Source organism: Diplotaxodon limnothrissa, linkage group LG8 (assembly GCF_057381915.1).
Source record: "Diplotaxodon limnothrissa isolate DT_005_m linkage group LG8, D_limnothrissa_male_GT1.1, whole genome shotgun sequence".
Classification (NCBI taxonomy): domain Eukaryota; kingdom Metazoa; phylum Chordata; class Actinopteri; order Cichliformes; family Cichlidae; genus Diplotaxodon; species Diplotaxodon limnothrissa.
The window spans coordinates 24,549,274-24,572,336 of NC_140603.1; the positions used below are offsets into that span (position 1 = coordinate 24,549,274).

Sequence of the window (23,063 nt, forward strand, 5' to 3'; positions counted from 1 at the left end):
TCCTTTTTGCCCCCATCCCACCTTCTGCGAAAGATGGAGAGCGGTGACAAAAATAGCAACAAGACTGTCATAACAGGCCCAAATGAAATCTGCATCCATCTGTGAGCAGATGGGTTTATTCGAGCTCGGCCCCCTCCTTTCCGCCCCCTTTACTCTTCCTTTTTAGTTTTCCTGAAATCTTTTCAGTGCTGAGCCATCTGTTCTCTCGCCTGTGATGTCATGTGTCCTGCAAGTGAAGTGGTGGGATTAAAATTCAGCAACGGAAGAGTTTGCGGGAATATATCGTTTACTGCTATAAACAGCCAGTTGAACCGCAAATCTAAAAATTCTCTGAAATCAGAAAACTAGCAACACTTTATTTGGAAGTCTTCATAACTGCAAGGTATGTTTGGATAAAAGCATTTATATGTTTGCTCTTTTTGCACAACAAATCTTTTATAACTTTTACTCTCTTCCCACTAAAAAAACACTATTTGTTTCTACTGGTCCTGTTGAGGTGCTTTACATTTTTTTTCATTATTCATCTCTATAAAAAAACCCAAAAAACTCCAAACTGTGTCCCATTAATGAAGCCTTGAGCAGAGCATTTTCACACTCAACATCTTGGCGTTTTGAAATCTGATGTGAGGCCGAGGAGACTGGATGCTCATTGGCTAATGACTTGTAACTCCCAAATCCTTAGCCAGTGCCCATATCCTGGAGAATCCTCCTTCCCAGCTCTAACAGTGACCATAATTCACAAAACAAACTTCATGTTAGACCTCAAAGGAACTCAGCACAGGAAGTCATGATAATCATGTTTACAGAGGTCACCGAAGAAGACAGCAAACAGCTCGTTTTCCATGAACTTCTGTTCAGGTTTTGCTGTCACATCACGTGAATAAGGCCCGAGTTACACAGGCCTAGAAACCAGTTGGCAAACATTTAGAAACCACCGGCTGCAAGGGAAAAATACATATTCCCCAACTGATCAGAGAGTGGTTGCTGGAGTTTGATGGCAGCAGCTGTGAAATTAATGGCCAAAGATTCAGTTACATAGGCATAGAGTCCAGTTAATGACCCTTCTTGAATGTTTGCTGGCAGTTGCTGCAACTTGCAAGTTGAAATTGGCCACAAATAGGTATATCGTGCTGAAGCAATAACCTGCTAGCAACTGCTTTGGGCACTAACAGATTGGCGCAGTCACTTATAGTTGCATGTAATGTGTGGATGATGTTACACAAGAAACATCATTAAACAGCTTGCATTGCCGTCATTATTCCACCATTTATACAGTTGTTGAGAATTAGAAGCACCAGTCTTGACTAAAAGGTGACTTGAACATGGTAAAGATAGTACTGCAGATACCTATTGTATGTGTGTAGAAAGCCTAAGCATGAATATAGCTTCTAAATTATGCCAACACTGAAGTGACTTAAACCTGCCACCCGATGGCAATAGCTGTGGTTCCAGATTTTTCCCATAGACTACAGACGTAGTGGTGTTGGGTGCCATCTCCAACAACGATGAGACGGCCTACATCGACGAAGTGAAGAATCTGGCATCATGGTGCCAGGACAACCACCTCCAGCTGAACGTTGGCAAGACCAAGGAGCTGGTGGTGGACTTCAGAAGGAGTCAGCACAGAGACTACAAGCCCATTATCATCAATGGAGCTCCAGTGGAGAGGGTGCAGTCCTTCAAGTATCTTGGTGTCCACATCTCCTCAGACCTGACATGGTCTGCCCACATTCAGGTCCAGACCAAAAAGGCTAGGCAGTGCCTGTATCACCTACGACAACTGAGGAAGTTCAGGGTCTCTCCAAAGATCCGCAGGATTTTCTATACATCCGCTGTGGAGAGCATCCTTACACAGAACATGACATCGTGGTTTGGGAACAGCTGTGTTAAGGACCAAAAAGCTCTGCAGAGAGTGATCCGTACAGCAGAACGCTGCTGCAGGATTGCTCTCCCCCCGCTTCAGGACACCTACACCAGGAGATGCCGGACTAGAGGAGCGCAGATACTGAAGGACCCGTCCCATCCTGGCAACAAACTGTTCCAACTTCTGCAATCCGGTAGAAGGTTCCGCATCATCCGGGCAAGGACAGAGAGACTCAAGAGGAGCTTCTATCCCCAAGCCATCCGGGCCCTAAACACACACACCCGCCCTCTCACATCATCTATAATTGACTGAGACAGGACTCTCTTCCAGACACTCTAAACCCAGGCACAATGTACATTTCAAATTCCTTTAATTTTAAATATGTTTATATTGTCTATTCTGTAAAATAGTCAGATTGTCTATTCTTATTTAATTCACGTAATGTACAGAATTCACCTGCTTGCTGCTACTACTGCACATACACCTAATGTTCTTCCTCTACTAACCCCCCCCCCCCCCCCCCCCATTTTAGCGTGTCAGGTTACATTTTACTGTGTGTTATACTTGTATAACTATGCATGTGACAAATAAAGAACCTTGAACGTTGAACGTCTATGGGAAAATGGCTTTCTATCTGAACCTCTGTAAAAACATCCCTACTAAATTTATGGGCTCAGTCTCTAAATTTGGGCAATGTTGACCAAAAATGGTTATATCACATTTCAAAATGGTTTTACTGCACACAGCCAATTACAAGTTGTTTTGTTTTTGTTTTTTCCTAAAGCATATAGTTGGGGCTGGATTTCCTTTTCAGTCACCTTTTTCACTCAACATGTGTTAATAGACCTCTCTGCACTGAATCATACTTGTAATCTCTGTCTGTCTTCCACAGCATGTCTTTTATCCCGTCTTCCTTCTCTCACCCCAACCGGACGCAGCAGATGGCCGTCCCTCCCTGAGCCTGGTTCTGCCGGAGGTTTCTTCCTGTTAAAAGGGAGTTTTTCCTTCCCACTGTCACCAAAGTGCTTGCTCATAGAGGGTCATATGATTGTTGGGTTTTTTCTCTGTATGTATTATTGTAGGGTCTATCTTACAATATAAAGCGCCTTGAGGCGACTGTTGTTGTGTTTTGGCGCTATATAAATAAAATTGAATTGAACTCAAGTTTTTAGCTAATACCAAAGTCAGACCAGCCCTTCCTTGTCACATCTGTTTTTTGAAACCAAGATTGTGACAGCAGAAACACTCATCAGGCTTCAAAATGGGACTTCAGAAACCTGTGGGTGACATCATTATAGCTATGTCGATTTTTACACTGTCTGTAGTTGCATGGCTTGTAGAATACATGACATTAAGACGGAAATATGGGTAACAGTGAAGATGCAAAGAGCAGAGGCAGTGAAGGTGGACAAATTTAAATACCCTGGGTAAATCATTTGAAGCAATGGACAGTGCACAAGACAGGTAAGAAAAGGGTGCAGGCAGTGGGTCAGGATGAGTGTCAGGGGTGATTGTAACAAGCATAGCAGCAGGAGTGAAAAGGAAGGTTTACAAGATGGTAGAGAGACCTGCAATTATATGTTATTTGAAGACAGGAGGTCGAGCTGGAGGTGGCAGAATTAAATATGTTAATATTTTCAGTGGGAGTGATCCAGAGGGACAGGATTATAAATTAGTATACCAGAGGGACAGGGTGAGCAGTTTGGGAATAGTGGATATACAGGACAAAAAAAAATTTTGAATATAGATCTGCCAGGCAGGATGGAAAGAGACCACAAAATGGATTCATGGGTGTAGTGAAGGAGGGTTTGGTGTAAATGAGGAGGAGGCAAGAGATAGGTTCAGACTGAAGCAAATGATCTACTGTAGTGAACCCTAAGGGAACCAGATGAAAGAAGAGGAAAATGGTTGCATGGCTTACAGCAAGCTGGCTCACAACCCCTCTCATGATTAGTACTGTAAAAAGTGCATTTACTTTCTAGCAGTAAATGTTACTGAGTGTTACCTGCTTACCTGTCAGAAAAATTCTAGCTAGCAGACGTGGCTGCCAGCTGTTTGCTAGCTAACATCTGCTAGCCTCCTTCTCACTAGCAAAAATTATTTATATTTATGGAAAAAAAAATTTTTTTCCTATGATACATCAAGTTTGTGATGGTGTGGGAGCCAGTGAGTCGGTTAACGTTGGCTCGAGCAGAAGAGCAGCACTGAGACAAGACACCCGGGAGCTAGCATAAATGTTAAATACTTTGCATTTTCACTGCAAATGAGTGAGTCCTTCACATAAAATATAGTGCACATGGCATTAAAGGGAACCAAGAGAGTAAGGTGAGTCTTCCTATTTTAGGCTTTGCCACAATGCTTTCACACTTTGACCAAAAATAAAAGGCAATAGAAGAAAATGCTACATATAAAGAAGTTCTTTAAATGAAAATTTAGCACTTTGCAATTTCGCAGTGCTCAGACAGATGGATGGGAGCGCTCACCAAGGTGAGACAAAGAGAGCTGGAGCGAGAGCGACATCTTAAAGCAGGGTGGAGTTTTTGAATGATGAGAGCTGGCATAAACTGGGTGTAATTGAGGTGAACACAGTAAATGAGATGGAGATGTGGGGGCGCAGGTGGAAAATATGAACAGAGGGGGATGGGTGGGAGACAGCTTTGGATTTTTCAACAGAGGAGAGAAAAGGGGGAAACTCCCGCTGAACGAACAAACACTAGGCCACCGGGCCCCTCTTATCGCCATGGTAACATGCATGTTAGTTGTTGCCCTTGCAGCAGGGAAGGAAGACGAGTGAACGGGTGAATTATCAGCCTATTTGAATTAAGCAGCATGTGACAGGCTTGGTTAAATTGCCATGCCTCTGTCTTGTGATTCCTATGCAGGCAGGCAATGCAGAAGAAGCAGAGAAAGTGACAGAATGAGAGGAGCACAAGCGATTATGTTTTTGTTGACAACAAAGTCAAAGAATATATAGGACTTAAAACAGAACTCATAAATGTATTGCTTTTAAAGCAGTTATAGCTGAGACAACACTGTCTGTCATTTCCTCTACTGTTCTTTCTTCTCAGTAGTAGGGTGCAAAAATAATAGCTTCTAAATTATGTAGCATCCATTCAGGAGCAGGACGCACAAAGACACACATAACCACGCCGCAAACCCCATCCCGGAACCATCATCCCCAAGTACTCCAACCTTCCATTAAGTTTAAAAACACCATTTATCTTTTACTGACCAGAGTGTGCACACATTCATTCAAATTGGCAGCTCCGACCACTTAACTGCTACCTAAATTAGGTTTGAGTAGTTCGCCATAAAAGCAGACTCAATATGTTAACACCCTTCTCCTTACTTGCTCACTGTAAACTCAAGAGGCCGTGCTGTCCGCTCTCTTTTGTTTCCTCCCAATTGTCCCTATAGACACGGGGGTGGGGTGAGCACGAGGCTGGAGGCAACGGCACAGGAAAGAAAGGAAGATCTAGCTGAGCGTAAAGGCAGTCCCGGAGAGCTGCATAGCATGGGTGAGGGGGTGGGTGAGGGGGTTGGGGGGGGGGGGGGGGGGGGGGTTGCATAAAAAGAGGATGACAGAATGACGGAGGAATTGTTGTGGTAATGAAAACAGTGAGGGTGCAGATGAGAAAAAGAGCAAAATAGAGACAAAGAGAGGTGGTGCAGGCAAAGAGTGGCTGCCTGACAAAGTGTGTGTTTCCATGTGCGTGAATTCATAACATGGGAGACAGCCGACAGAGATACCTCATCCTCACGGCTACCTCAAACACACTCTGTTACTCACTGCTCGGCCCAGTTTCTCTCCCATTACAATCCCATTGTAGATGGCCTTGCCTTGAGGCAGGAATGTTGCATAATAATGTGATTTTGCCAAAATCCAGTACAAGATATCATTGTTGAATGCCAAAAAAAGAATCTGCCCCAAAGAACGAAGCCCCCTGCCCCAAACTGCAGGGTAATACACTTAACACACAGTTAAAATGGGCAGATTGTTTTTAATTGAACTTTTGAACTATTTGTTACTCAGAAATTCTGAGGTGGCCCCTGTATGAACTTTAAACTGCCTGTAGCATATCCAATGCAAATTAGACGGCAAGTAAAGCCTATTAGATCTGTCTTTGAACATCTATATACTGAATTTGTAAGCAGTAATTCATTCGTTAATCAGACTCTAAAAAATGCAGAGTTCATCATTATTCTTTTATAAAAACCCACTAAAAAAAACTAGAACATGGCCGAACAGAATATTGAGAACAACTTTAAAAAGAATGGTTTGCAATTTAACCACACTACAATTACAATCAACAAAATGGCCCATAACAGAGAATAAATAATAAACAAAGGCTCAGACACACGTTCTTGTTCAAATGGAGGACAAAGGGAGAAGCATAATGAAGCAGTAATAACCCGGGGGTAGAAATGACCCAAAGGGCACTGGCTGAGTCATTTATTCTCCCCCGAGCACCATCAAAGGTATGATGAAAGCCAGCACAGATGGGACGGTGAGATAAACGGACAGTGATGCTGTAATGACCTATCTATGTGAGAAATATAACAAACAGACTTAAAGACAGCTGGCCAAGGCAGAATGATGTTATTGCTTTCTAACGTCAGATAATATGAAATACTGAAAATAACCCTCTGAATGCACTTACGACTCGAAGGATGCAAAAATCAATACTGAGTGGAGTCTATGCCGCTCCGGAGCATGTTCACGGTGCTTCGGTCCAGAGGCGGAGCCAGACATTTGAAACACCCGGGGCTTAGCCCAAAGAGTAGTATGCATGTGGGATTTTTTTTTTTTTTTTTTTTTTGGGGGGGGGGGGGGGGGGGGTGTAGAAATGACTAAAAGATTAATAGGCTCTGTTCAAAAAAGAATGACTTCATATAGGGAAAAATATATATCACATGTGCAGGACACCTTAAACTAGTTTTTTAATTAAGCAGCAAGGCAGAACAAGGTCAGGGCTGTATCAAGACACGAGGACTAAACCCCAATTCAACCAGACCCAGAACTGATCCAGAATTAAAACAGGACTACAACAGTTCAAAATCAGGACTACTGAGGACTTAACCAAGACAGAACCAGAATCAGAACTAGATGATAGCAGCACTAAAAATCATCATAGACCTGCACTACACTTATTTTTTAATTCTACCAAAGTCCACTATTTAGATTGAGAAAAGTTTCTATAATTATTTAGCCTTGTTGTGCAAACAAGCCTGCAGAACTTAATAAATACAGAATTTGAAAAATAACAAACCTAAAAAGAAACACTAGGTACGAGATACATGAGGACCTATGATACGGTGATACTTTTGGTAAACAACCATTTGACTAACATGTGTGTCTCACCTGCTCTTGTTCATCTGTTCTGTCCTCGTTCTCCTCTCTCTCCCTCTTTGTGCTGACAATCATCAAATATACAGTTGAAACCAGATATTTACTCTTCAGATAAAAACACTTTTTTAATTGTAACATCAAATCAGACTAAATGTTTATTTTTTTAGATTGATAAATATAAAAACATATTTGTTAACTTTAAGAGTAAAGAGAGAAACTATCTGTATTTCTTAATTGCAAATGGCACCAAATTGTATTCAAACTGAGCCACATTTATGGAGCTCCACAGTTCTTTTCCTGGTGTTTTGGTTGATATCTCTTGATTTTCCCATGTCAAAGAAACAGGCTCTGTGTTTTGCCTTATATGCATCCACAGCTGTGCCACCAATTTACTCACATGGACTCTACTAACCTATCAGAAGCTTCTTCAGCTCAGAATGGAATCGTCTGGAGTTTTCTTATTAATTAACAATAAATTTAGTGTACATGTACTCCTAAATTTGATGAAAGTGATAAAAATAGCTCTGTCTCTCTTTATTCTGAAATTTAACTAATTCAAAATATATTTCAATATTTATCTAAAACAAAAATTTACTCTAAATTGATGTTGTACAGTAAAAATGTTTTATGTTTTCTCCCTAAAGTGTATGTAAATATCTGGTTACAAATGTGAATATCCTGCTGTGTACTGAAATCCCTCTTGTTTTGCATAGAAATATACTGAACAACATACAAAGCATAATATATAAAATAACATTTACCTGAGTTTTTTCTTTGAAAGAACCCTCGAATGTCCATTCTTATGTTTCAGTACATAACTGAAACCGATTTAGTCGGGGAGGGTAAGAACTGAAAATATGAAATAAACACACGTAAGCTAAGACTCTCTAAAAAAAATAGCATTTGTTCGGCTTTTCATTTTGCCATTTGTTGATTCACTTGAAGAGCAAGTAACGTAATATTGGTCAAGTGATCAGTTTCATATCAATCTTTCGTGATGCACCGTCATATTTACATTATTTGTACGGTACGAATGATTTGCTTTGGTACCTGGTCAAACTTAAGCTCTCCTTAGTATGGCTGGCTCCGTCTCTCCAACAGCGCACTCACGGGCAGCAGCTGCCCCGCCCCCTCGCTCAGTCGCTTAGTGCCTGAGCTCGGATCATACCAATATCAGGGGGGGATTCACGCACAGTCGTAAATTCCCACAGTGTGCACTATGTGCTTCGAATATTGTGTGTACTTTTTGTTTTATACAGTTGTCAGCCAGGCATCTAACTATGAAAAAATTACACTCCAAAATACCCCGGGCTTCTGACAAAACAACCCGGGCTTAAGCCCCGTAAGCCACCCCCACGCTCCGCCCCTGCTTCGGTCTCAATCCAAGAGAGGGACTGTGGGAGGTTTAATGCAGGGATGTGGAAGTTTGCTTTTACAGCTTCACAGTCAGTTCAACTTAATTTCACTGGAAAGACTCTGATTTACTAGAGAACATCTTTCCAAATATTCAGTGTCCTTGATGAGCACTCTCTGCCGCTTTGCTGGAGCATAACAAAGACAGACAAGAAACAGAGCACATAGAGGTCGTGCTATGTCAACACAGATGTAAACTCACAACTCCCTAAGTGTTATATGTGCCTTTTACTGAGCTTCCATTAGGGCTGCCACAAACGATTATTTTGATAGTCGACTAGTCACCGATTATTTTTGCGATTAGTCGACTAATCAGATCATCATCCATTGGACGTACAGCATACAGCTTATTGCACCAGCAGCATCTGGTCTTATATAACTATCATTAGCTTACAGCTTGAAGTGTTTGTGCTAACTAAAAATAAAGACAAGATGGTAGTTTATTAAATTTTAATGAAATTTGCAGATTGTTTCGGTGAAGTTTAATAAACTCCTTGCTTTCTAAAATATAACAGGACACCGGAGTATATTCTCCAGCGTCTCACACTTCTGATAATCAGCTGTCTGCTTGACAGTTTTAGCTGTGCAAAAACTATAACTTTAATCTCAGCCAAACCGATTTACTCAGGAACAAATAAAATACTAAAGAAAGCCAAACAATAACATTTTTAAGTTATCTAAGTGACTTATATATATGTTTAACCTGACTAGCGAAAGACGGCGGTGGGTTTGAAAACGATTTGCCGGGAGTCCGGTGTTCTCACGGCTCTAGTTAGCCTTGCCCCCGCCTAGCTAACGAGCTAGTGGGTAACAGACGTCTCCGAAAACGTCGGAGCGCTTTTGAAAATATGTGGTGTCTTGATAAACTGAGCAGATATTTGAGGTTTACACAGCTACATTCAAGCCTGAAAATATGTTAAACGTTTATTTTGTGACCCAGAAAGAATAATAAGAGTAAAGTTAAAACTAACTAGCTGCCGCCATTGTTGACAACTGCGCTGGGCTGCGCTATGAATTCTGGGACACAGCTTCTTCTTCTTCGGGGTTTAACGGCAGCTGGCATCCTTGTACATGCAATGCTGCCATCTTCTGTTTCAGTCCGTTATTACACTCTTAAATCCTACTACCGGTACTCCTGCGTCCTTTGTGATCTTACAAAGCTTCAAACGATGCGTCGACTATTAAATTAGTCGTCGACGATTTTAATAGTCGACATAATCGTGACTAGTCGACTAATCGTGGCAGCCCTAGCTTCCATTAAAAATCAATTTTTAATACACATAATTAATACATAGAAATGGAAAGCACCTCCATCTGTTAAAGTGCATCTGCTAAGCAGCCCTGAGTCATTTAACAGAGGAATTCCACAAACTTAGAGGAGCTCTAAATGCAACGCTAAGCGATGTGAACTGTCTTCTGCAAGCATTGGAGCTCCACAGCAGGTGGCAGACAGCTGTGCGTAGGTTGGGAAGGCCTCCAGGCGTTGTGCACATTGCTTTGCAATACACCAAATTCGACAGTGGCCTGAATGGGCAGTGACATTACTTCAGCGTGATAGGGGTTAAATAGGTGTCAGGTCAGTTAGTGAAAAAAGAAGACATTTAAAAAGAAAAAGCTCCACTTTGAAATTCAAAGCTTGGTGGGAAACAGTAGCTGCTGGTGAATGTCACCAGAAAAGAGCTTTCTCTTTCACTTATTCTTTTAATGTTTCACTACCTTTCCCTTCTACACCCCAAAACTCCACAGGGACTGGATCCTTCTCTCCTACAAAACAACACAACAGCAACTTTGTAAAAAGCTTAAATCCCACATCTTTAGATTCATGTCATCAAGTTTTTTTTAATTGAACTTAATACTTAACAAACGTACTTTTAGTACTCCTCACAATTAGTAAACTTTAGTTTTTAAAATGAGAGCCCCATGGCAAATTTTCCCCCATCATTTCTTTCTTTATTACATTAACCATTCTGCATGACATAGCACAGCACTTTTTCTATGACTCAAGACCACCATACCAGATTGAACTGAGGCAGCCAAGCGCCTTAAGAAATGCAAGCTGATATGGCAAAGAAGCAAAGTCCCCCACCCAAAGATCAATGAATGGTCCAACTCACTATCTTCCTCCTTGCTTCTGCCTGTTCCACTCCGATACGTACTTGGATGCCTGGGGACGAGGGCCCTTTCCAGCTCAGTGCATTCAGCTGAGCCTGCCCATGTTCACAGCTGGGATGCTATTAAGTCCCAGCAAGGTGACCCATGAGATATGGATGAGAAGCAGGGGGGGGGGTTCTGTTGTTAAACCATTGTTTCAAATCTATTACACTATGTTAGGGAAGTATTAATACCAGTATGGCTAACACAAGCAATTAAAAAAGCATCCAAAGACCAACTGCAGTTCTACATTCAACCAGTTTCCTAATGCCTGCAGTGAGAGGAAGCAAGAAGCAACTTTGAAGCAAATACTGGAGATGGAAGAAAAAAAAAAGTTTTTATCCGCTCCACTGCTCTTGATAACTTGATTATAAGCTGTCGCTACATGGGTGGTATTTTGCACCATTGTTATTGTGAAACTAATATCAATGGTAGGTCTACTATATTGCAATAAAGTACCCCACAGAAGCCTATTATTAAAAAAAAAAGCTGTATTGATGTATATCTACATTGTGTTGTCTTACTACCATAAACTGATGGTGTCTAAAGTTTCTTCCAATCCGTTTAATTTCACCCTTTCTGTTTTATCTTTAAAAAGAAAGCGTTGTGAATATTTTTTTAGTAAATGCTTCTTTAATAAACACGGCCATCCTGACCGGGACATCTCTGGAGTGAAGCAAAGCGCGTTATGTTTGTTTCCTCTCTGAACCCAAAGCCAACCTGTTTCCTCGGGGAAGTCAGGGGTCATGATTTTGATTCCACACCGTCACAACAAAGGAAACCCAACCCCCCCAGCAGCTTACATGAGAGACATGAGAGGAATGTGGCTAAGTGAATCCACGTCTCCCAATTCATACAGCTTTGGTGTATGGCCAAAGCTGTACGGCCTTTCATGCGACCTGCTGAAGGTTTCCTGTGTTGTATATCACTAACTAAAATTATAACACTAAGGAAATACAAAGAAAACCAAGTTTACAGCAGCACGGTTGGTCATCCGCTGCTGTCATATCCTGTTTAATCGTGGTTAGATCAGCATGAGGGCTTGAATATTGCCTTATTAGTGCAGACCTAAGCCATACCATATAGTCAATCAGGTGATACTAATCACTAGCTTCAAGCAGCATGGAGACAGATTGGGGTTAATGACCTTCTGGAAACCCAGAGGGGACAGTGTAAGTTCTTTTCTCTTTGTCTATGCATGTCACTAACGAGCAATACATACATAGATGGCTGTGTAGCAAAAAAAGACAACCTACCAGAGAGACTGAATTGAGGTGAATCACTGCTTTAACAATAAGGTTACACAATCATTCAGGCAAACGGGGAGAGGCTGAGATAAGACAAGGAGCATGGGAATTAAGAACGACAGATTTAAGATTGATTTTCTTGAGGAGGCGGCAAAAGGAGTTGGTAAATTTCCAGTGCAATCAGAGTGACTGCGATAGCTGAACAGATAATGGATTTTCAGCTCTTGAAACGCATAATTTTTCATTTTCGATCACACGCACTAAACGCAGTTAACACAACAGTGCCATATAAGCGTTTAGCTGCAAATCAGGAAAGTAGCTGCTTGAAACAACATCGTGTGAAGAGGGCTCAAAAATGCAATCAAATAATTTTTTAACCATAAATTAGAAATAGTCATAAATCTAGCAGTATTAATGAGAATGTAATGGCTGTACTTTAATGGGAAATGGAGCTGCAGCGCTTTCAAACTGAAGTATACGACTTGGAGAAAATCATAAAAAATACATATTTTATCCACAAAGACTGCACATAAGTTTTCCGGTCTTTATGATTAGCGACTCTGACACACAGTGCATTTATTTAAACTGGGAGGTTTTATGTCAATGAATAAAGATGGTGAGGTGAAGGGAATGCTGATGAATGACTACAGAAATAGCAAAGGTGACAAAAAACACCTGGAAAGTCTGAAAAACCAAGCATCACGGTGGAACTCATTTTTCAGACGCGATCTGTGACGCAAGAGAGATGGGATGTATTAAAAGTTCTTGTTTGTGACCATAAATGAACGCTGTGTATGTGCCCAGGTCTTTATCCCATATCACTCTGAGCAATATGATAAAAGCCTTCAACAGGAGACTGTCTGAGGTGGTTATTACAGGATGTGTCAATTTGTCTCAGACAAAAAGAGAAAAAAAGTCTATTTTCCTGTGCAGGAAACAGACAAAAGTTTTTTTTTAACCATCCTTAATTGTGTAAATGTTTAGAACAAGAGCAAAGAAGACAAACATCTACCCTAAAATACAAAAGCTTCCCTGAACTCTTTGTACCGTAACAGGCAGAACACCACATGAGACTAGTAGCTAACTGTCAACAGTAAAGAACATGGCAGATTTCCTGCAGCGGCTGCATACATTTTTCAACACATTTCTGTGCTTGACTGAGCGTACACGAGCATAAATCCACATTCTTCCCAGTAATTACTGTTACTGAACAGCTGATAAGAGGAAAATATTTAATTTTCACAAAAAAAACACGAACATGCTGCCTGTGTCTTCCCAGAGTCTCATGACCAACTCAAAATTGGTTCAAGTAATGCCTGAGTTAATTACTTTGGTAATCAGCCTGCTTTTCTTTTGATGTACAGTACTTCGCCAACACCTTGAACCACCCCTCATTTCTTTATATTTTTCTTCCAAGGAGTCTAAATGTCTTGTAATGTTTTAAAGTCATCTTGAGCAATAGCTCTCCAGGTTTTGTGAAGGTCTTTCAAAGTTTTTCTTTGGATGTTGGCTGGTTTTTCACAGATTTTCAGACCACTCCTTGTACCTGACCATCTTCAGAGGAATTATTATTATTATTGTTGTTTATTTGTGTGCTAACACTGATCTTAACTCAGATCTATGAATCACTTAAGCATAAAAACACACCTAACTCCGGGGAAGAACCAATGCTGTGTCTAAATATAACAGGCAACTTAGCAACCAACCAACAAATGTCAAAGATAATAGTTGGACTGGCATGAAAAGTATATTTGCACCAACAACACCAACAATGAGCTGAATTAGCTGAAGATGAACAGCACCTGAAAGTCATGGAATGCGAGTACTACAATCCTGATCACATTTTGATCCACCATGCAACAGCATCTGGAAAGTATCTGAATGCTAACAGCTTCATTCTTCACCATTACAAACACACTGCCAGAGCAGTAAAAGCATATCTGGGCAGAAAATCACACATTACAACTCTATCAGTCATGGATTGGCCTCCTCAGAGCCCAGACTTCAACATTATCGAAGCAGTGTGGGATCATCTTGACAGAGAACCAAACAAGAGGCGGCCAAAAACCCAAGAAGAGCTTTAAACATCTTTAACAAATCCTTGAGAACTATGAAGACTAATTAAAGCTTGTAAGATTGTCAGATTGTGCTGAAGAATAAATGTGATCCTACGAAATATCCACTGTCATAGAATTGTACAAACTCGATTTTTGTCTTATATTCTGTATTTCCACACATTGGCATATGTTTCAACAAATCACTGCACCTATTCCCCATTCTACTCGCAAAATATAAAGAAATTACGGATGGCTCAAGACTTTTGCGCAGAGCTGTAAACTGTACAGTAACCAATCTGCCTACATTTTATTTGTTTGTTGTTTTATTTTAATTTGCATAATAAGAGAGTTCTGTCTCCCAGTCGGCTGCACTAGCCAGTAATGCACAATTACACTCCCACATTGTCAGCAGAACATTAAAAATACACCCACAACAGAATGGCTTCCACCTTGGCTCAAGATTTTTGCACAGTACAGTAAGTGCCAGTGCAAATGTAGGACTACCTAAACATATATATTAAAAACTTCAAGTAAACAGAAGCACAAATGACTATTGCTCTGAAAACTCTGATTTTAGTATTTAGTATTACATTCTATCATCACACTATATGGGTTTTAGTGACTCTGGCTGCTTAAAAGGGAGGAGAGTACATTGGTGGGATGACTGGAGCATGTGATCCAGTGATCCATGTGATCTGTACCAGTAATTTATTTGGCATAAATATGTTTATGTTTGATTCACAAAGCAGGAAATGAAGAAAAGAAAGGAGAAGTCAGATAGACTAGGACCTTCTGACCTACACATAACGTCTGGCTCAACACACACACATACATTCAAAAATACAGGAACAAAAAAAATTAGGCCTCCAACTCTGTCCTACTTTTGGGTAAGCCTTTCCAGTTTTTTGCCCTCTTTATATCCCACAGGCCTTGGGACAGGAAGAGCAGAGAAATCCATTTTCTACATCAGACACTGGCTGAGAAAGACTGAGCAAATTGCTGAGCAGATCAGCAGTTTGTCTCTCAAGCCTGTGCGTGCCCAAAACAAACATAAGTGATGGATGTCAGTTGCTCACGAGGTCAGCATGCTTAAAATGAATGCTAGCTGGACTGACGAGAAGAAAAAAAAAAACAGTTCAACAATCACGCCCACTCCATGCAGTAATTGACCACTTGAGTGCAGGGCTGAAAGTAGGCCCTGGGAGCAAGGTTTAAACACTTGTGCCTTTAAAGCAGTCACTCAACGGATCCTCTGCATAGTTTTCAAGCCTACTCAACCCTCAACTCTGCAGCACTAGATGAGATTTTCCAAAATATCTCAGTAAAATAAAAAAGAATAGCTTGATTAAGGTCAGAAGACAGAAATTAGAGGCACTCCAGGCAGATGATTCAGCTTACAGACATTCCTTTACTGACAACAGCAGTAGTAGATTCCTACCACACACACACACACACACACATACACACACACACACACACAGAGATAAAGAACAATGAAATATAGCATCGCCTCACATCCCTTCACATTCCCTGGCCCGAAGCCAGGGCGGGACTTCACCAGGATTGCCCACGGTACAACTAACCAATTACAAATCCTCTGACAAAGCATGTGGTCTGCTTTAAGAAGCATGGCTCAGCTGCTCAATGCTACCCCATCTACAACAGAAAATGTCAACTCAGCAACTCGTTAACAAAAGAATCAACTCACCACCACATAACTCAATTAAAGTGTAATTTTTATCCCATTAAACTACGTATTAAATGCTGTAAAAGTATCAACTGCAACGCACTAAATCACCCCAGATATCACAGTGTACTGTAGTTTTATAAAACAGGACAGTATAAGTTAATTCACAGTTTTTACTGTGTCGCAGTGCTGACCACGTTAATACATTATACTTCACTAGCAACCTTAACACTCTTCCTAAATACTATAAGCATAATTCACAGCTTGGCGACTATTCAGGACACCCAAGATCCATGTTATCAGTGTTATTCTCAGTAACTCATTAATTGATTACATGCACAGCACATGAGCATGGCTTCTAATTCAGGCAAAACAGGGGGTGGTGGTGTGAATTAAGCTCAACAGCTCATAAAGGAAAAGGAATATAATGCCCTAAGTAGCCTGGCATATGCCTGAAATTGCATCATTTGCTGTGGTGCTTTACAGTACATTGTTTTACATGTTGAGACCATTAAAGCCTCGACAATAGAAAGCAGGAGCATGGTTTAGTCAGATAGAGTGTGGTGGGAGAAAGAAGATTCGCAAAGAACAAGTAAGGTTGGTGGATGCAGTGGTGGGGATTTCCTACCCCAGACTGACTGACTGCCTGTGGCTGACAGTATTCTCAATGGGAATTGCTTTTCACCTGCTGAGACTCACCACCTTCTCTTCCTGCACCCCGTGGCTCCGGCTGTATTTCCACAATGCAATCGAGGGCAGCACAGGGCAGCATGAGGAAAAAAGGCAATCTGCCTCTCTTTGCCTCATTTGGAGTCTTCCTCAACATGAGTGAAAAAATAGATTCTATATCTTGCAAAGACAGAATGCATCAAAACCAAAATGAATGCAATGGTATCAGTGAATATGTTGTCCAGTATTTCCTGGGGTCTCTCCTTTTCTATTGTTAAAGTCCTGAAAGGCTTAAGCACAGGGACTCAACACATCATGAAGAGTTTTTTTTAGGCTTGATTCTTCTATTGATACTTTTCCAACAGAAAAGGAGAGGCCCTAAGTTGCTTCCTATCTGTGCTGATAGGTAACTGTTGACAATATCAGCGTTATAGTTATAGTACAGAGGGGGTCCCCCTTGGGTCTGAGGGATGGGAATGTCATCAAGTGAATGAAACACCCACCAAAAACATCACAAGGTGGAAAAATAGCCTTGCTCTTATTGTCCCCACTTAGTTAGAATAAGTAAGGCTCCCCCCCCCCCCCCCCCCCCCCTTCTATCTCTGTTTTTGATCACCCCCAACTGAAGAGGTGCTATGACTAAAATCCTCCTTTAAATTCCAGGAAACTTGTGATCATGTGTTAACACAGAAATAAGAAGGAAATATGAATCATAGCCACATTAAATCTGGCGTGACTAGTATTGGCTTATGAAAGAATGCACCCATTTGCGATTCACTAATGCTGACTATGTGATAATGACTCCCACTTGCCTTATTTCACTGCTGAAATTAAACGCTTGAAAATCATTATAAGGCTCTGACTGTCTCAGACACCTGAACTCACTCTGGAGACCAGTGTGCTAGGATGCTGCAGCGATGAACTTAAATGCCATCACTTCTCAGGATGACTACTTGCACTGACAGAGGCAGAACTGTAACTTTGAAAAATTCAACAGTTAAATAATGAAACATTCATGGAAAATGACATGTGTTCACAAGCAGGTCATTAGTCATCCAAAAGTTGATCCCAACCCTCTTCAGTGCTGTGTGAAATGGTCCTGTCACCACCTCTGGAGTTGGATGGGAATCACTTTGACTCCCACGGGTGATCTATGCCAGCATTATCCCACAAGGGTGCTTCCTCTCTCTGTCTCTCCAGCACACACAGATAAAAGATGAGCTCATTTTAAAAGCTGCAACAGTCGACCCAAGCAGTGTTTGGGAGATGTCCTGTGCTGCGTTTTCTCTTTCTAAGGTTTTCTGAAGTAATGATGATGATGATGCTTTGTTAGTGTGTTTGCTGAAGAGCAATCGCTGCTTTCAGAACGATGACTGCAATTACAATACATAAACAGCATTTTGAGTTGGTTCTCATGTCAATGGCAAAGTAAAGATGCTTCAGTGTGATTTCAGTGGAGCTGACTAGGTTACGTGCAGGGACATTATGGCCCACGTTTGTCATCAATAATACAATGCAGTGTGACTCTTCAGGGTAGCAGAGGGAATAGTGACAGCAAACAGCCCACAACTGATTCTAGTGAAACAACAGCAATATCAGAAAAAATGATCATACTGTGGGTTGGTTTTGGGACAATGTGTTAAAATAGTATTATAAACTCTTTATTAAATGTCATTGAAGAAACCTACAGACATATTATGCCCCAGTTTTTAAGCGTCTATAACTAGGCTTCTGGTAAAGAGCCATATGTCCCATATCCCTCTCCACTGACCTGCTGGTAGTTCTCATCTTCAGGCTGGAAGGTCTTATCAATGGGCTGAAACCTCAGATTGATATGAGGAAAATTGTGAAGCCAGTAAGTCCACCACGGCGCAATGTAATCCACACGATCCGAAGACATCACTGCCCGGAGAAAAAGTTAGGCTTCAGCCTAAATTAGCCTCTCAGTAGTAAAGCAGGAAGTTTTTTCCGCTGCCGGATATTTTAATCAAGTCGCACATTAAACAAAGGCAACGATAAAAGCATGCTCGGTTGTGGAAACACGCTCGACCACACATGAGAGGTGGGGAAAGTCCTGCAAAGGTAAAAGTGTGTTTGCAAAGTGAGCTCCGGTTAAGATTTTTCCCGAGAAAGACCAATAATCACTCTGCGTCCATGTTTCCGTTCCTGTGGACCTACAGATACTATCCGACCGACAGCTGCTCCACACAAACAGCAGACAACACAGTCAGCAGCGTGAACGCGCACTTATAGTAGGCGCAGGACACCAGGGGGTGAGGGGGCGTGCACATTCGCTTTCGTAAATGGTTTCGGAACATTAGTCTGGCAGCATACATCATAAGTACAACTAATTAATTAAATACACAAAGTCAGTTTATTGTAACATCAGCTACATCGATTTTTTTTTATTATTAACGGCCCCTTTATTCTCTGGTAAATAAGCAACAGCGGTGCCACCTAGTGTTCAATTAAGCCAATTACACAACATGCAGCCCGTGAGAACAGCTGGTGGGTCATTTTTAAAGTGGCTTATATTAACATTTTGTATACTTGTATTTTCTGGTGTACTTCAGCTACAGATGCAGCAAATTTAGATGCTAAAATAATATTTGCTGTATTCATGAGCAGATTACTTATATTTATTTATGAAACTTTGATGTAATTAAACTAAGTGGAATTGAGCCAGATTCAGCCCAGCTGTCAAATAGCTAACTGTGCTGGTTATATGACTTTATCACTTTAAATGTTTCCAAAATTAATTTTATAGCCATTAAAATTTACAAGTTTACATTTTCTGGGTAAAAATCTTGTATATAGATGTAGTGTGGCTATATGTTGATGCAGACATTGTAACCAAGCAGTCAGTGAAAACCTCTACAAAGATGAAGCTGAAGAAAACAATCAACATCTACAAAGGATGCATTTTATTATTTCGCCCCAAATTGTGCTATAAAGTCATTGCCGCTCATTTCAGATCAAATGCTCCAATGTCCATGTCACACTTGTGGATTATGGTATAACAACACAACAAATCACAGAAGCCAAAGTGATTTTCCCCCCCAGTTTTTTATTACAATTATCTGTACATCACGGATTTACTTCAGCTCCTTCACAGCCAGACCTGTAGAGAAAGAAAGACAAAAGATTAGAAATATTCAGATACACACTTTCTAAAACACAACTGGGAAAATACATTTGAGGCATCACATGATTAAAGTAGTAAGGAGTATTTATATTTTCATCAAAATTTCTCCACTTGCACCAGGTATCACATCTGACCTTTACAGGGAAAGTTATTAACAATTATCATACCGGCAGTATTAAGAAGATGGCAGACTGCCATCAACACGAGTGACAGCAAACTGCAAAGAACCAGTTAATGTGGATCTGCTCTTTGAAGAGCATGAATGTCTCTGTGGCGATTAGAATTTAATTCAGGGTTGTTGGGGTTTTTTTTTTTTAATACAAAGAGCTTGCGATTCAATGCCAGTTTCAGTCCTACCAGCTACAGCATGACGTGTTACAGAAAATCAGAGGATAAAATGATAGCTCATTATAATTTAAAGTATCACAATTTTTAAAGAAATAATTCTTCAAAAAAAACAACTAATCTAAACCCTGATATGCAGCAGAAAATTGATGATATTATTAATTTTAAAATGAATTAATTTGTCTAAAAATGGCTCCTCTGCCATTATGAGGCAAACTTCTTAGCTTACACTATGGTGCAATTCCACCATACACAGACTTTTAGGCACTAACTGCAATGTCTAGACAGGCTGCAATCAAATATGAAAACATTTGAAAACCAACCAGATATCAGAGCAAAGGAACACAACATAAACTGGGAAAGCTCTGCTGTAGCAATCAATTTCTTTGGTTCTTTTTATTATGAGACTTTTTTTTTTTCCCCAGTATTGCACTATTAACCCTCGCAATTCGGGGCACTTAAGTATCAGGACCTTCTGTTCTACACATTGTAAACAGAGAATCTGCAGCTGTGCTTTACACACTGAAAAGTCCAGGTCATTTTCCACGAGAACCAGATATCATTAATACATGTGCACACAGACTTTTTAAACGCTAAAGATTCCAGACATTTGTTTATGAAATTAACTACGTTTTATACGTTTCCTTGCAAATATGATAAAGCAGACAACTACTGTGGGCCAATAAAAGCACTAAAGTCCCAGAATATCAAAAAACTTAACTGTATTTTTATGAATGTTCTTCAAAAAGGGTTTATTTTTTAACACTGCAGCCAAGAGAAACAAACCATTAACAATCACTGAACCATGTCTCAATAAGTAAGTTAACTTAAAGGGATGCACCAGCATTAAAAATCTTCAACCCAAAGGTGGCCCAAAACTGTACAGAGTAGTATATGTGCACATATCTTTAAATCAGTGCGATAAAAAGTTTCGTCTGAGTCATTTTAATTCAAAGCCCTTAAATCTACTTGATAAAAATCAAGAGCACATTTTCCAGAAAGCTGTGTTCACTTTACATGCCACCTCTCTTATTACTCACCTGGGGGCAGGGACTGTTTGAGCTTCTCAGCCTTCTCCTTGTCTGTGATGACCAGGGTGTACAGGTACCTGCTGCAGCGCACCTTGAACTTAACATTGTCCTTGTTCTTCTTGATCTTTACGGCTAAAGGAGGAAAGACAAAGCTGTGTTAGCGCCGAGTCTCTTCAAAAGTAAACTCAAACATAATTATTTCTCAAGTCAAACAAACACTAATAGGTGAGAGCTTTAGTTTAATACTTTCCTCTACTGGATCTGCTAATAAAAACAGCATTCTGAACACGTGTTTTTTCATGCCTCAAAAATAGGCTTGTGGGAGGTGACTACATATGTAAGTATGAATGGTCTGTATATTAAATAGCCTAAGACAACACAGAATAACTGCCACAAGCCTGCCAATTACTAAATACTTTTAGTAAGTTTCACCACAATTTATTATTTATCAAAGCCATGGTGATTTTGCTTTGGGGGAAGACCAAAATCTCGCTGAAGAGCACTTTAATTTAGAGGTAACTACATGATAGATGCCCCCCCAAAAAAAAATATTTCTAGAGGTTCAAATTTCTTTTTCAACACATTCACTGGACTTTAAAAGGTGCATTTCAATTTACAATGTTAGCATAGAGCTGTCTGTGGCAAGCTGTCACCCACATATCTACCTATTCTTTGGCAAGAAGATTAAATTTCTAGTTGTTAAACATCAAAATGTGATGCCTGTGTGCCTCTTACACTTAGCATCCTTCCTCCTGGCTGTCAGCAGGAAATCTTTGATTTCTTCTATCTTGCGAGGCTACAAATAAACAGAAAAAATGATCAGTCAGGCAGAGCATCAAACTTCACATGCTGATAATGAATCGCTAACGAGTGTTAGTGGACCGGTGGAACTGAGGTTCCCGTTATAAAGTCGAAACCTAGCACTTGGTCCATCATTATTCTCGCAAGAGTGTAAATGCATCACGGGCACATCAGCCTGAGATGTTTGGACTTCTTGCTGTTAGCAAAAAACTCTTTTGGTAGGATGTTGCTAATTGTCAGGCACCCTGTGGCTAACGCAGACCAAGTCTAAGCTGTAGTACTGTAGAAAAGACGCAACTATGATTTTAGTGCCTTAAGCTACTTTCAAGACATTCACTTCTACTTAAAGTAACAAAAACAACAACAACAAAACAATTTCTTATAGGTATTGACTCATGTGTCATTCCTCAACAAACTGCAGCCGGGTGGCCCAGCTTAGCCCCTGAGCGGCATTTTGCTAATGCTAATAGCCAGTGCTAACTACTTTTACAACAACTACCGACTATTAACTGAACTGTAAACACACTCTAAGTAACAACATACACGTATACATGACATACAACCTTATTAAGCACAAATAAGCAACTAACAGATTAAAATGAGATGCAATCCTTACCATGCTGCCGTGTCAGCGGACTGGAGGCTGCGGAAGAGAAAGATCGAGTCAGCTATACAGACGATAATCAATGTACTAAAAATAAAATTTCAATCTAATCTTCTACCAACGGAATGAAATAATTATATTTTAGCAAAAGTTGGGTTCGAAATGTTGCTGACAAAGAGGATGGATGATGATTAAAATAGTCATTATGTTTGTGGTGCAACATGAACTTACTCAGTCGGCCAGAGAGGGGATGAAAAAGGGGCGGGACTTCCGGTTGAAAACGCATTTATATGTCACTACGGCAACTACCGAGGGCCAAGACGAAAAGCGAATCGAATATTGATACAGGAGCCCAGTTTTGCCGAAATTTAAAAGCGTTTGTGTGCCGCATAAATCCCCAAATCGTGTTTTATAGACTTTATTACCATATATTGAATAGTAAACTTAATATAACCCAGCCAAGCATATACTGGTGAATGACAAAAAAAAATGTATGTATATGTCTTTATTTCCCAATAACAAAACAATTGCCAATTTCTTTTTCCAGCAGGACTTTGCATCTGCCCACAATGACAAAGCTGCTACTAAATACTGGCCATGATATTACTCGGCTTGATTGGCCAGGTAACTCGCCTGAATTAAAACTCATAGAGGCTCTATGGGTTATTGTCAAGAAAGCTGAAGGTCGCAAAGTAACTG

The 23,063-nt window shown here is 40.5% G+C and overlaps 2 protein-coding genes across 2 annotated transcripts in view; both read right to left on the reverse strand.

The window, feature by feature from the left end:
- Positions 1-18,645, reverse strand: part of ttyh2 (tweety family member 2) — an 83,937-nt gene extending 65,292 nt beyond the window's left edge. The window contains exon 1 of the mRNA XM_085360961.1: positions 18,210-18,645. Coding sequence (XP_085217087.1) covers positions 18,210-18,338 — 129 coding nt within the window. The 5' untranslated portion in view covers positions 18,339-18,645. The remainder of the gene's footprint in view (positions 1-18,209) is intronic.
- Positions 18,646-19,343: 698 nt separating this feature from the next.
- rpl38 (ribosomal protein L38) lies at positions 19,344-22,646 on the reverse strand. Its single transcript, XM_085360962.1, has 5 exons — positions 22,596-22,646; positions 22,377-22,403; positions 21,695-21,755; positions 20,969-21,091; positions 19,344-19,559 (listed from the first exon to the last, which is right to left on the reverse strand). The coding sequence occupies exons 2-5, from the start codon at positions 22,377-22,379 to the stop codon at positions 19,534-19,536; spliced, it is 213 nt and encodes a 70-aa protein (XP_085217088.1). The 5' UTR covers positions 22,380-22,403; positions 22,596-22,646; the 3' UTR covers positions 19,344-19,533.
- Between the last annotated feature and the right edge of the window lie 417 nt (positions 22,647-23,063).